This window comes from Pipistrellus hanaki (genome assembly GCF_964339955.1).
Source record: "Pipistrellus hanaki genome assembly, chromosome: 11".
NCBI classification, from domain to species: Eukaryota; Metazoa; Chordata; class Mammalia; order Chiroptera; family Vespertilionidae; genus Pipistrellus; species Pipistrellus hanaki.
Genome location: NC_140513.1, coordinates 13,848,644 through 13,862,934, shown reverse-complemented (window position 1 = coordinate 13,862,934; position 14,291 = coordinate 13,848,644). Strand labels below are relative to the sequence as shown.

The following is a 14,291-nucleotide window of genomic DNA, read 5'->3' as shown; positions in this document are numbered from 1 at the left end:
GAGGCGTAATGTAGTTAAACTAAGTACCCTGTGACCCAGGGCCGCCGGCCTCCAGCTCTGCTCTTCCCTTCCCGTTCTGGGCAGTTCCTCTTGCCTACCCCCTACCCATTACCCAGAAACCTTTGTTGTCATTGCATGTTCCCAAACAAAACCTGCTTTCAGATTCCTGTTCACTCACACGGTTAGGCCTTCAGCGGAGGCTGCGGTGGTCCAGCGGGAGGGCCAGGAGGTCAGCCTGGCTCTGCCCTCGGCTCCTCTCCTGGCCTTGGTCTTCCCATGTGTCCGAGAAGGAGGTGGGTTGAGCCACAGAAAGGTTCTGTGAACAATTCCAGGCAGACCCGACGTTCACATCAGATGAGAGCGAGCTGCTCTGGGCAGAGCGGTGTTAGGGGAAAGGGCAGTCTCCCCTGTTTGGCAACCTGTGGGCACCTCCTTGCCAGCTCAGGGCTCCTCTCACAGGTGGAACCCAGCGGCCTGGACAGTCCATTGGCTAATGGGACTCTTAGAACCAAGGAATCTGGGCTCCACAGCTGGCCAGGGAGGCCCCAAGTGCAGTGTGGGCAAGTAAAGGCCCTCTCGGGACCTCTGTTTCCCGCCAACACCTGTCCTGCCTGGTGGTGGCATCAGGGGCCACGTCTGGGGGGCTGTTGTCGAGGCCAGGCTGTGGCTGGCACTGCCTGTGGGTGAAGGAGCTGCCCAGGAGTGTGGTATCAGAGAAATGACACCTGCTCTCTCAGGCAGGCTGTGGGGCCGGTCTAACCTGGCCCATTCACAGTGCCCAGAGGGCCAGGCGACTCCCATGTTTAAATACAGGCTTTTCCTTCACAAAATGCTGGCTAGTCCCCAGCTTGCTGTTCGAGGCCTCAGGCTGTAGAGAAACCAGATGACATGGGCGATGCCCTCAGGACAGAGACTTCACACGGAGACAGTTTGATCCTGGGGTGCCACCCACACACCAGGCACTCCCTCACAGGGGCTGGGAAGGCTTTTTGGAGGCGGCGGTGACCAAGGAGCGTTATCCCAGTGTGGGAGGACTGCCCGAGGGGAAGAGGCAGTGTCCAGGCTCAGCAGAGAGAGGTGGGAAACACGGAGGCTAGTGAGGCCGAGTGTTTGAGATGCTGTCCTTTACTCGGTCTGGCTGGAAGGTGGGGTCTGGGACCAGGGCAGGAGGGATGAGATAAGTATCCTGGAGGGGCTGTCCGAGGGCTGTGGACTTGACTCTGAGGCTCATGGGAGCTAGCAGAGGTGTTAGGCTGAAGAGACAGGGAGGCTCAACATGCATTCTAGAAGCTCATTGGGCTGCACATGTGGTTGGGGCTGGGGAGATGGTGAAGATGGCGCCCTTGCCACCTCCTCAGTCCCTGCCATCCCTCAACACTCTCCTCCGATCCCTGGATCCCGCTGAGACCCAGCATGTGGACGGGGAGGAGAGAGGCTTAGGGCTGCTGGCCTGTCTCCCGGTCCCTGCCTGGAAGAAAGCCCTTGACCCCTTCACCCCAGGATGACTGGTCAAAACTCCATCCAACTGGCTGAGATGCTTTGGTCTCATGGCCCCTGAAAGCATCTGTTTACGAACAGGAACAGGCTGAAGGGTGCTTCCCCACCCCCTCCCAACACCTTCTCTCCAAAGCCCCACTCTGACAAGCGCCTGCCCCAGCCTTGCAGCCCATCTTGGCCTGGATCACTGCCCAATGCACCCTCACCCCCACCCCATACTGAGGGAGGAGGGAAGGTTCTATCCTCAAACACAAGCTCTTTTGTCTCCTTACTCCCCCCGCCCGCCCAGCTCAGCCCTCAGCCCTCAGCCCTCAGCCCTCAGCCCTCAGCCCTCAGCCCTGTGTCTGTGTTAGTGGAGGTTTTCCTGGCACCCCGGGAGCCCAGGGTCAGCTGAGGGGTGAGGCTGGGTGTGGGCATCCAGGGGCTGAGGACAGGGCTGGAGCAGAGGCCATTCGGGCTGCAGGCTGGGCCCTGTGGGATCAGGAGCTCACTCGCCCCTGCTGTCCCTAAGTCTGTGCCATTGAATGGGGAGAGGGAGCCCCGCAACCCCAGGCTCCAGGAGGAGAGCCCACTTCCCTAACCCTCCCTCCGGACCGCTCTGCCACCTTGCTTTATGCTGTGGCTTCAGGTCCCCTCCCTCCATGGCCACCTCTGCTAACACCCCACCATTCGCAAAGGCAGGATGAGGCCGTTTATCTGGGATTTGGGTCCAGGGAGAGAGAGAGTCCTGAGCAGAGGCGGGGGTGGGGGCAGAGGACCATTGCAGGAACTCTGATCCCTGGAGCAGGCTTTCCTGGAGCACAGATTTACTGGCTCTGGTGCAGTCTGTGGAGCCACAGTGTGGGAACGTGGTCGCATGCGTGCGTGCGTGCGAACACTCTCTCTCTCTCTCTCTCTCTCTCTCTCTCTCACACACACACACACACACACACACACACACACAGAAGTGGGCCGGGATGTAGGTCACCGGCTAGAGCGCCTCGGGCCGGGGATTGTGAGGATTCAACCATCCAGACTCAGGCCTCCAGATTGGACAGAAACGCACCCCTCCCTCGGCCTGCCTCCCACCTGCTGGCCGATGTCAGTCTGACCCAAAGCCTCCCCGGGCGTCTGTTTGGTTTCCCAGAATCCCACTGGCTGAGGCTGCTCTGTCCAGGGTTTCTCTCTGTGTGCGTCAGTCCCTGTGTGGGCTGATGCGGGGTCCACAGGAGAGGGAGGAGCATGGCTCCACCTCAAAGGCATCTAAGACGTCACCCCTGAGATGTGCTAGGACCAGAGGGGCTGTGACCCAGAGGGCACAGCCAAGGAGGAAGCAGAGAGGCTGGTCCGGGCTGGCTTCCTGGGGGAGGTGGCAGGACCATGACAGGTGGCAGGGCAGTTGAGTGACGTCTTAAGAGCCTAGGAAAGGGAGTGCTGTCGGTGCAGCTGGGAAGGCCCTGGACACCCCTGTCCTCCACGCTGACTTGGGGCCTCTCGGAGGTCACATTTGAGATGACCATCACAGGCTCTCCCACAGAAAACCCTTCAACTCAACAAGCCCAGGACATCACTCCCCACTCCCTCCCAGAATCTGCTCCTCCACCTGTGCCCCCTCTCAGTGTGGACACCAACTTCTCCTGACAGGTCATCCTGACCTCCTTCCTCACCCACCCGACCCAGCCTCCAAGTTTTCAGCCTAGCTCTTGGAGCAACTCACAGCCCAGAGGTGGAAACAGGCACCTAAAGAGGCTCAAACCAGGTAGTCAGGGAGAACTTCCTGGAGGAGGTGACATCGGACCTGAGACTTCGGAATGAACAGAAGTGTCCAGGTTGGGGGAAGAGTAGTAGTGGGGAGAACTGATGTGGGTGGAGTGCTCCAGGCAGGGGGACAGCAAGTGCAAAGGTGAGGGAGAAGAGAGAGAGAGAGAAGACACGTTCAAGGCAGAAATTAATTCATGATGGGGGAGTAGAGAGAAAGAAGGGGTGTGGCTAGAGACAAGGACAGAGGCATCATCCAGGGGTCGGATGATGGACCCCCTGAGGCTGTGCTAGTGAGTTTGGAATTTTCCCTGCTGCAGGGGGGTGCCCCTGGGACTTTAAGATGTCGGTGAGTGGCCCCCTTTGGCTGTGCATGGAGGATGGGTTTGGGGGAGGGGAGGAAATGGGGAGCCCTGGGAGGAAGTCCATGGTGGGCCGGGCCTAAGTGGGGCTGGGAGATGGAGGATCAGGGCGGCAGATTTCAGGACCGCTCAGGAGGTGAAATGGGCCTGGAGTGGTTCCGGTTCCTCAGCTCCCAGGCCCTCATCTTCCCATCTCGTAATGGGGGGTGGACAGGAGGGCCCCGGAGGACCTCTCCCTTGGGCCTAAGAGTGGGAGCACGGGGAGGTGGCTAGTAGTGTTCCCACCCCTGTGATGAGGAGCCTGAGGCTGACAGTCACGTGGCCCAGGCCACAGGGGGTGCAGAGGACAGGAGCCCCGGCCTGTGCTATGTGTGACCCTCTGTGGGCACTCAGGAGGGAGCCCACCAGAAGCCCATGGAGAGGCGGAGGGTGAAATACCCTTCGTTTTCTAAATGTCAGGAGCTCCTGGGTGAGCCTCTCCCTCCTCCCACCAGCAGCCCCTCTCTCTGGCGGACACCAGCTCCTCTCTCCCGAGCTTGATCCTGGCTCTGCCTGGCCCAGCTCCCACCCTCCCGGGCCTCACGCTCCGGCCTCGTGCAGCCAGCTGCTCAGACGTGGGTGCATAAATGACTTAAGCCCCTCCCTGACTGGCCTGCATTGCTCTTCTTCATGGACTGGTCTTCCTGATTTAGCCTCTTCCCAGAGTCCTGTGGGGCAGGAAGGGGGCTCTACCCCTCGTCCACATGCCCAGCTGGGGGAGGTCAGAGGCTCAGGTGTGGCCGGCCAGCAGGACTGAGGCTCGCCTGGGCTGTGGACTGGGGGAGGGGGGGGGAGAGGGGAGGCCAGGAGAGCAAACGGGCAGCCCAGAGTGGTGGGGTCTGGGAGGCCTGGGTTTGAACCAGGAGTGCCCCCACGCGCTTGCAGCCTTGCTTTCTAAGCCTCGGTTGTTTCATCTGAGCAGTGGGGCTGTTACGTCCTCGGGAAGGCTCAGTGGTTTCATGTGGAAGCCCTCGCGCAGAGCCAGGCACAGAGTGAGAGCTCAGTAAGTGGGTCCCTGTTCCTCTCCGGCCTCATTTCTTCCCCTGAGAAAGGACCTCGTGTAGGTGTGTGGCTTCTCCCCAGGGCCCCACCAGCCGGTCCAGGGCAGAGCACCAGAGCGAGGCAGAAGGAACCTGAGTTTGGCCTTCCTTCCCCATCCCAGGTCACCCAGGCTGGCATCGTTACCTCAATTTCACAGACAGGGAAACTGAGGCTGCTGAGGGCCCAGGACTTTGCCCAGGGCCTGTTGAGTTAGTTGAGTGGCAGAGCCAGGAGGAGGCCCCCCCCCCCCACCCCGGCACTCATCCCTGAGGGGTAGGGCGGCCTGCATAGCGCCCCCCTCCAAGCACTCTGTCCCCACACCCCCAGCCTCTGGTTCGGAGCAGGGGGTCTTCGGGGGACTCACGGACATGACTCTCAGCTGAGCCACTCACTAGCTGTGTGACGTCAGGTGAGTCACTCGGCCTCTCTGGACGTCCTTTCTCATCTCCGACATGAGAATGCTCGCACCCGCCCCGCAGGGCTGGTGGAGAGGGGCGGCGATGATGAACGGTGATGAGGAGGAGCGTGTGCCTGGCACACGCTCTTCCTTTGTGAGTCTTCTCTGTTTGCTTCCAGCGGAGGCAAACCCGCCTGATGACATCTGCAGCTTCCCCCTCCCCCAGGACGGGCCGGGGAGCGGTGACATCAGGCCTCCTGACAGCTTCCAGCCCAAAATAGCCCTCCCTTCGGGCTGACCCTATCCCGTTACAGCGGCTTCTGTGCTCGCTGTTTTCAACCCAGCTGACATCGCCTTCGGTTGCGGTCCCTGCCACGTCGCGCTCGTCCCTTAAGCTCCTTCGACAGCCCTCCCGGGGAGGCAGGCAGAGTGACACCCTCCGCGCCGCCAGATCGGCGCCGGGGCTCTGGAGCAACCTGGGTTCGAATCACTGATCTCCCTGTATGGTCGCGGCCATCCCTTAGTTCCCCAAGCCTCAGGGTTCTCATCTGGAAAATGGGTCGAACAGCCATCCGCCGAGGCTGCTGGGAGGGTTTTAGCAGACAGGCACGGACATAAAAGACCTTGCACAGCATTTTGCCTGCAGCAGGCACTCAGCACATAGCATCCGCCATGATACCGGGAGCTCTGGGGAATTTATTAACAAAATCACCTCCACCTGCCCGGCCTCAGGCCCCAGCCGGGGCAGGTGTCCTGGCTGGTTATCGCCATGAAGGAACGAGCTTCTGAGCTGCCCCTTCCACCCCCAGGATTTCCAAAACAACCAACCTCCTCCAGCGCGTCTGACCCAGCATCTCTCTGAGCCCAACTCTCCCTGCTATGAGCCACAGGCTCCCCCCAGCAGGTGTCCAACCAAAACCGGTTTAACCTCTGCCACTGCGCTGAAGCCCAAGACAACCAAGGAAGCAGGCAGGTCAGGCCTGAGTCTGCCCACTTGTCAGACAAAAACACAGAGGCTGAGCCGAGACCAGTTTGGCTCAGTGGATAGAGCGTCGGCCTGCGGACTGAAAGTTCCCTGGTTCGATTCCGGTCAAGGGCATGTACCTTGGTTGCGGGCACATCCCAGTGGGGGTGGGGGGTGTGTGCAGGAGGCAGCTAATTGATGTTTCTCTCTCATCAATGTTTGTAACTCTCTATCCCTCTCCCTTCCTCTCTGTAAAAAAATCAATAAAATATATTTTTTTAAAAAAACAACAAAAAACTGAGGGTGAGAGGTGAAGGTCCAGGCCAGCTGATGGCAAAGAGAGCTGGGACGAGGCTCAGGCCACAGGGAGAAGAGAGGATGCCGAGTGCTGGGTCAGATGTAGACTCCCAGGTGGAAAAGAGCTGGAACCTTCGGGTGTCAGGAGGCACAGCACCCTCAGCTGACAGCGAGGGAAAGGGACCCAGAGAGAGGAGGATGCCTGGGGCACGCAGCAAGCCAGTGCCAGGATGAGTGCCGCCCTCTCATTTCCTCACTCACGCATCCCTGCACGCGCTCATTGGCCCAGCAAATGTGTACGAGCACCTTCTCAGGCCGGCGCCCTGCAGGAGCCTGGAGATCCTGTGGCCAGTAAGACACAGCCCCTCCTTCAGGGGTCGCATGGCCTCACGTGGGAGTCAGGCCGGCAGCCAGGTGGTAAACACGTGCCCTGCTGGCATGGCACAGGTGGGAGGTGGCCTCTGGGAAGGGGGGATGGCAGGGCCCTGTGAGGACCCGAAGAGAGAACGGTCTGCTGAGGGAAGATTGCTCCCTGGTCTGGCCCACTGTCAGGCCTGCCCCTGGTCCCTTCCTCAGCAAAGAACTCCTTACAAGAGGTCTGAGGCAGTGGTCGGCAAACTCATTAGTCAACAGAGCCAAATATCAACGGTACGACGATTGAAATTTCTTTGGAGAGCCAAATTTTTTAAACTTAAACTTCTTCTAACGCCACTTCTTCAAAATAGACTCGCCCAGGCCGTGGTATTTTATGGAAGAGCCACATTCAAGGGGCCAAAGAGCCGCATGTGGCTCGCGAGCCGTGGTTTGCCGACCACGGGTCCCACTCCTTTCAGCCCCTGAGCACCTGGGGGGGTGGGATTCGAGTGCAGGGTATCCACCAGATTCAAGAAAGTCTTGCTCGGTTCGAATCGGGGAAGGGTGCCCCGAGCCCCACGCCCAGCTCTGCCTCTCCACAGCCCTGTCCTCACTGAGGAGCTCAGCTCATCGACCCCTGACCACAAGCATCTCCCTCATGGGACATTTCGGAGAACTCCCCAAGTTCTCCAGCCTCCGTGCCTTTGCACCTGCTGTTCCCTCTGCCTGGAAGGCCTGGTCTCACCTCTGCCTGGGCCAACTGCATCCATCCACTCACTCCTTCAGCAAGTATTGGTTGGATGCTTGCTACATGCCAGACAGACAGCTATGCTCTGGGGATATCAGCTGTCAGAGATCTTAGGGATTGGGCAAAAGGGGGAGGGAGAAATACAGCAGTGAAACATGCACATATGCAATAATATGCAGTGCAAATAGGAGCATGTCTTACAAAGGAAAAGAGAGAAGGAGAGTGGGTTGTAATGGATGGATCGGAGGAACACGGTCTAGGGAAGGTTTCTCTGAAAAGACTTTTCGGTTGAGTTTGGGAGGAGGTGGAGGCAGAGTTGGACTGGTGAAGAACGAGAGGAGTGCTCCAGGCAAAGGAAACGGAATGTGCAAAGGCCCTGGGGTAGGAACTAGTCCGATAAGCGTGCAGAAAGTCAGATCAGTATGGCAGAAGCCCTGAGAGCGAACTGGCGAGGGAGGAAGGGTCAGATCATGTGGGGCGGCAGAAGCAGCAGACCTTGGTGAAGGGACCATGGGGAGAAAGGGAGAAAGAGTGGGGAGGAATTTGAGAAAAGAAACCAGGAAAAGATGCTGAGAAATCCGTGGGAGAAAATCAGGAGAATGGCCTGTCCCAGAAGCCAGGGGAAGAAAGTGTCTCACGAAGGAGAATCACCTACTTCTTTAGTGGAGGGGTCACCTCCTCCAGGAAGCCTCCTGGACTGCACATGTGGGGTTCAGGGTTCCCCAGGGCCTGGGCCTTCCCCGTCAGAGGGCTCCCTTGTCTCCCAAAGTAGCCTGGGAATGTCACAAAGGCAGGGACATGGTCTGACTTGTCTCTCCAACCCCAGGACCTGGAACACAAGTGACTCCTGCCCTGGCCCAAGACAGCCCCGAAGCCAGACCCCGTTGGCTGGATCTGAAACCACTCCCCAGGAGGACTGGGCTCCTCCACGCCGGCCTGGCAAAGCCTGAGGTCCCCTCGGTCTCTGTGCCTCTTCCTCCCGGCCCCTGGCACCTCTCTGCCTGACCGGCTTCTAGAAGGTCAGCAACAGGCTCCCACAGTAGGTGACCACAGGGGTGCTCTGTGCCCGGGCCCTTCACTGAGGACCAGGCAGCCCCATCTCCAGGGCAGCGGCCTTGCCCTGCCCAGAGGCTGCCACAAGCCAACCCGGGACAGCGAGCGGGGCTGTGGGTTCCCGAGACATCGCTGAGTTCCGGGCGGGGAGATGGAGGCCGAGGGACTTGCAGCCTGCTCAGCCATGGGTTGGTTCCCCCAGACAAGGCACTGTGCCCTCCACGGGGCAGCTTCCGGAAACCCCAGTGTGCCACCTCTGGAGGAGGCCGGCCCATCACACCCAGACTGTCTCCTGGGAGCTCGGCACTCTCAGTCCAGCCTCGGATCATTCGTCTGTCTCCCCTTGGAGGCTGGGACCTCTTCCAGGGCCTTTCTCTTCTCTCCCTTCTCTCCTCCTCCCTCCCTCTCTCTCTTTCCTCCCTCCATTCACTGAGCACAGACTGTGTCTTAGCCTGGAGCTCTTCATTCCCGCCCCCCTGACCCCGGCACACAGCCTGGCATGTGGGGAGCAGAGACGGGGCCGCGTGGTCCCTCCGCGGTGTCCAGTGGCCACCCGACTGCCCAGAGTTGCCAGGGCTGCGGGCTGGGCCTCGCCAAGCTCCCCTGAGGGCTGCAGCTCCCAACGTGGCAGAGGGCCCCTCTCCCTGGAAAGAGCTGCCTGCACTCCTGCAGGAGGAAGGAAATCTGGCCTTGAATCTGTGCCCAGAGGCCAGGCCTGGCCGCCGGAGAGGGGAGGGGAGAGAACTCGGCTTACTTAGCAGGCACTGCGGGCCCTGGGGGGACCTGGGTCCCCGACGCCCAGCCCAAGCTGGGGTGAGGCCACCTCTCCACTGGACCTCTCCTCCGAGGCCCACAGGGCCTTCTCCCTGCTGAGCCCCCAAACTGGCTGCCCCCACACACCCTGCCGCAGTCCCCTGGCCACTCTCCTGCCTCCTGGGCGCTGCCCAGAGGTATCCAGAGTGTGCCCTGCGTCCTAGCCCCGAGCCAGCAGCCGGGCCGGCTGAGCAATCAGGGTCTCAGTTACTGCACCCCTGGAGCCCCGAGCCTGCAGCAACTGCCCCGGCCACCCCATTCCCGGCCTCCCAGTCCCTGCCCCGGGCGCTCAGCAAGGGCTCTGCTCTGTCCCAAGCAACTTACTTTCCCCCGGCCACCAGCCCAGGTTTCCCGGGGCAGCTCCTGGGGCCCCTCAAAGTGGGGAGTGCTGCCAGCCTGGCTTTAATTACAGGAGCATTCCTGTTGCTGGACCTGCTATATTTATCTGCAGGATCTCACTAATTAAATTCCCCACGGCTCCCGGCAGGCCTGCGGACAGCGAGTGAGGCCGGCGGTGGGCAGGGGGCTGCAAACTTCCTTCCTTTTTTCTCTTGGCCAAGAGCAAAACAGAAGCAGCAGAATCTCCCCCCCTCCCTCCACCTTCTCCACCTCCCCCCCTCCCCACCACCAATGCCCAGAACACGGGGCAGGAGGGCGCTGTCCAAGGCCTCACTCCGGACCCTGCAGCCCGGTGCCCCCTCCCCCGGGCTCCCAAGGCCAGACAGTGCCCAGCCGCCTGCCCACCTCCCTGCCGAACTCAAATTCCTGCCGTGAGCAGGGAAAAGTCCGCCTGAGCAGCGGCCGGATCCCCGCTCAGCCACTTTGCCGGCGCCACGCTTACCGTAGGAGTCGTCTTGGTCCAGGAGGGAGTCGGGCTCCATGGCGTGCGGGCCCCCAGCCCCCGGCCCCACCTGATTTATGAACCGAGGCTGTCTCCATGAGCGTCTGGGTTTCTCCTTTTGTATTCCATCTGGCGGCTTTTCCAACTAGATGACTGGGTACTCCTGCAAGCAGGCCCCTTTCCAGCCCTCTCCTTCATACAGTACATTTAAAGTAGCAGTAACCTCTTTTTCCTCCCCCCGCAGCCTGGCTGGAAACATTAGAAGGGACCGAGGCAGCGAGATGTCTAAAATAGGAAGACGCCGGGGACGCCTGGCCCGGCTGCCCGCGACGCTGGCTGCGGGGATCCGGCCCAGCTGTGCAGATGGAGAAGCTGAGAGGTGAGTCTGAGCCGGGGCTTAGCATCTGGACGCTGGCGCGGGGACCCCGGGGGCCGGTGGGAACGGGGGAGGGATGGCCCGCTGCGGGAGGGGACGGGGGTCGGCTCTGTGCACCACCCAGCACCCAAATCCCAGGGGCTTCTCCCGGGCCCTGCTGGAACCGCCCACTCAAATCTGTTCCGCAGACATTTCCTGCAGCGTGGGGGATGCAGAAATTGACTCATCCATCCATTCAGTTAGTCACTAAATTTTTTTTTTTTTTTTTTTTTTGAGCATCTACTCAGTGCCAGACACCATGCTAGATGCCGGGTTCGCCTCGGGGAGCCAGTCTCGCCTCACAGGGCTCTCCCAGGTAAACAGGCCATCTCCGTGCAGGGTGTGGGGTAAGTGCTGCCGGAGCACTGGCCGGGGGAGGTGGTCATGGAAGGCTTCCTGGAGGAGTGGGCACCTAAGCTGGGGTACATGGATGAGCAGCAGTTAGCCAGACGAAGAAGGAGGGAGCAATGGGAAAGGTGTACCAGATGGAGGGAATGGCCTGGTCGAAAGGGTCCCTGGGGTGGTTAGTGCTCCGGATAAACTCCGGGCGGCTGGAGCAGTGGGTGAGGAGGATACAGCTCAGAGAGAAGAGATGGGGGGCGGGGGGAGGCAGTGGAGGGTCAGGCAGGGCCTCATGGGGATGTCCTCAGGCCTGACCCTCAGGGTGGTCCATGGGAGTGGCATGTTCTGAGTTCTTTAAAAAGGCCTCTCTGGTCGAAACCGGTTTGGCTCAGTGGATAGAGTGTCAGCTTGTAGACTGAAAGGTCCCAGGTTCGATTCCAGTCAAGGACATGTACCTTGGTTGCAAGCACATCCCCAGTAGGGGGTGTGAAAGAGGCAGCTGATTGATGATTCTCTCTCATCAATGTTTCTAACTCTCTATCCCTCTCTCTTCCAGTCTGTAAAAAAATCAATAAAATATATTTTAAAAAAATAAAAATAAATTTAAAAAAAGGCCTTTCTGGCTACTGTGACTCTGGGGAAGGGGGTTCTAGGAGTTGGGGTGTGGTCCAGCTCTCCAGGGCCCTTGGGGTTTGGGGGTCCTATTTGAACAGCACCAGAGCTGGGTGCTGTTCTGAGCGTGTACCCACCTTGTCTCACGCCCTCCTCGCTGCCTCCTCTGGCAGACACTCCAGCTCGCCTATTGTATCTATAGAGGAGGACCGTGCAGCTCACAGAGGCGAAGTGACTTGCCCACGGCCTGGACTCCAGAGAGGCCTTGGTGCTTGGGGATGGGCTGGGGGGAGACAAAGATACATTAGATGCAGAACACAGAAGAGAGCCCAGGCTTGGGGGAGAAAGAGGACGTCATTATCGCTCAGTCAGGGAAGGCTGCCTGGGTGAGGAGGCATGTGACCTGAGCAGAATTCGGATGGCTGAGCAGAAGGAATGGCACGAGGGAAAGCCTGGAGACAGGAAGGTAGCATGCCATCGGGAATGACGAGCGCGTGGGAGAGCGTCAGGGGCGATGAGCCGGTTGGGGCTGGAGCAGGAAGGACCCGAATGACAGCCTGGGCGTGTGGGCTCTGTCCAACGGGAGACGGGCAGCGCCTGGAGGCCTCTGTTGCAGGGAACGGCCTCCTTCCCCATGATGCCTGAGTATTCCCGCAAGAGGCTCCCTCCCCTCTTCTTGCCGCTCCGCCCTGAAAGCGGGAGGAACCTTTCTGAATTGCTGGACCGTTAGACGCCGAGCCTCGGCGACTACCTTTTGGTTGACAAGGATCTGATGCTGAGGCAGAGGAGAGAGACGGGGGACAAGGAGACAAGCCAAGAGGCCACAGGAGGACGCAGGCCAGGGGTGGCAGGGAGGGGAACACCCACCTGGGCTGTCCCCAGCCACCCCCTGCTGCCCAGCTGCTCCCAGCGCAGCCAGTGGCTGCTGATGTGGTTGGCCCAGCCAAGGGGACGCTCCTCTGTCGTGCCTCACCCCTCCGCACCCTTTGGATGACAAAGATCCCTGCTCCCAACTTCCCGCTGCTAATTACAGGGAGGCCGGGCCCTGCCCAGGCAGCTGCAGGCACCAGGCTCCCCGGTCTTTTACTCAGTGGGTGTGTGTGTGTGGGGGGGGGGGGGCAGGCTGTGGGGGGGAGAGGGGGCCTAGGAGTTGGGGTTTGGTCCAGCTTTCCAGGGCCCCTGGGGTTTGGGGGTGGTCCCATCTGAACATTCTGCCGCCGTGGCCTCATTCTATACAGGGTGCAGAGGGGCTGACATGGACCACTTGGGCTCCTAGCCAGGCTCCCCGCTTACACCTACAGGACACGGAGGTAGCTACCTCAGCCTGGAATCTCATTGGTGGATTGGGGCAACGCAGCCCTTCCTCATTGGACGGCTGTGTGGACTTGATAAAGTGCATCAGAGCCGTAAGTCAAGGCAGGACTGGGAAGGTGTGTCTTAAGCACCCAGGGAGGGTAATACAATCCGAACTTAAATTTTTACCCGTCCTGACACCTACAAAAGAGGTAGGGAAGGTGGGGGGGGGGGGGAATATGGGCCCATTTTACAGATGAGGAAGCTGAGGATCTGAAAGCCAGAACTTGCCTCGAGGGCCTCATGGTGAGGCTCAGGAAGGGGGACCTGGGCCCCAGTTCTGGCTGTGCCTCCAGGCACCGGTGTGTGTGATCCGGAGACAGGCACTTCCCTCCTGGGGCCTCGCTCTTCTCACAGGTCAAGGTCAGAGTGGGATTGGCATGGCAGCTCCCAGCTTCCCAATCCATTTCCCTCTTTCCTGGGAATTAGACAAAACATGAGTGCAACCAGAGCTCCCGGCTCCAGGAATTCACTTACAATAAACCTGTCCTGAGCACGGGCTCTGATGTCTTCCTTGGTGACATGGCAATGGGGACAGACCCACCTCCTCCCGCTCGGTGGCCACACCACGCTCCCCCGTTTGGCAGGGCCAGACCCGACCTGAGCCATTGCCCCACCAATGGGCAGCAAAGGACAGTGAGATGACCATCTCAGACGTACTCTGGGCACACCTGTCTCGTGACCTCCAGGGTGAAATTTCCGGGTCAAAAAGTGCCGGCACTTGGCTGTGCCCGCATTGCAGCAAAGGGCGTCCAGCCCCTCCTGGCTCTTTGACTCCTCCCACCCGCCGGTGCGGGTACTGATTCTGTGCCCGATCCTGCGCTCGGGGCCGGGGCGAGAGTGTCCTTACTCTCGTGTTACTCACATTCCAGCTGTGGGCAGCACCCACACCTTCAGAGGAAGAGAAGGGCCCATCACGGAATTAAAGCAGGGCCATGGGCCAGAGCAGGACAGGGCACTGCTTGGTGTCAGGGGGTGGGGGAAGGCCCATCTGAGGGGGTGACATCTGAGCAGTGGCCTGGCCAGGAGGTTTGAGGAGAACAACCAGGAGTGAGCAGGGTAGGAGGATCCCAATGACGGCCCAGGGCTGGGCAGGAGAATGGTCTGAGGGAAGAGGCACGCCGCAGTGGCCACTTCCCAGAAGGCTTTGTGGGCCAGGGGAGTGATGGGAAGGCTGCAGTGTGCAAAGTGGCAAAGGAGGGGCCACAGTGGACTTGGGGAGGCCAGGTCGGACGGACACTGCTGAGTCTTCGAGGTGACAGACGCTGGCTCTCCACCAGGGTGTTGGTGGCAGGGTGGAGGAAGGCAGGCAGACTCAGGGTACGTGTGGGGCCCTCAGGGGTGGCTGGAGGGAGGGAAAGAGCACCCTGATTGGCCTGAGCACCTAGATTGGCACCCAGCGCTGGAGGAGACCCAGCAGGAGGGG

At 60.2% G+C, this 14,291-nt stretch overlaps 1 protein-coding gene across 1 annotated transcript in view; it reads right to left on the bottom strand.

The window, feature by feature from the left end:
- Positions 1 to 10,614, bottom strand: part of DAB2IP (DAB2 interacting protein) — a 177,499-nt gene extending 166,885 nt beyond the window's left edge. The window contains exon 1 of the mRNA XM_084899197.1: positions 10,144 to 10,614. Within this exon, the coding sequence (XP_084755323.1) occupies positions 10,144 to 10,183 (40 nt within the window). The 5' untranslated portion in view covers positions 10,184 to 10,614. The remainder of the gene's footprint in view (positions 1 to 10,143) is intronic.
- Between the last annotated feature and the right edge of the window lie 3,677 nt (positions 10,615 to 14,291).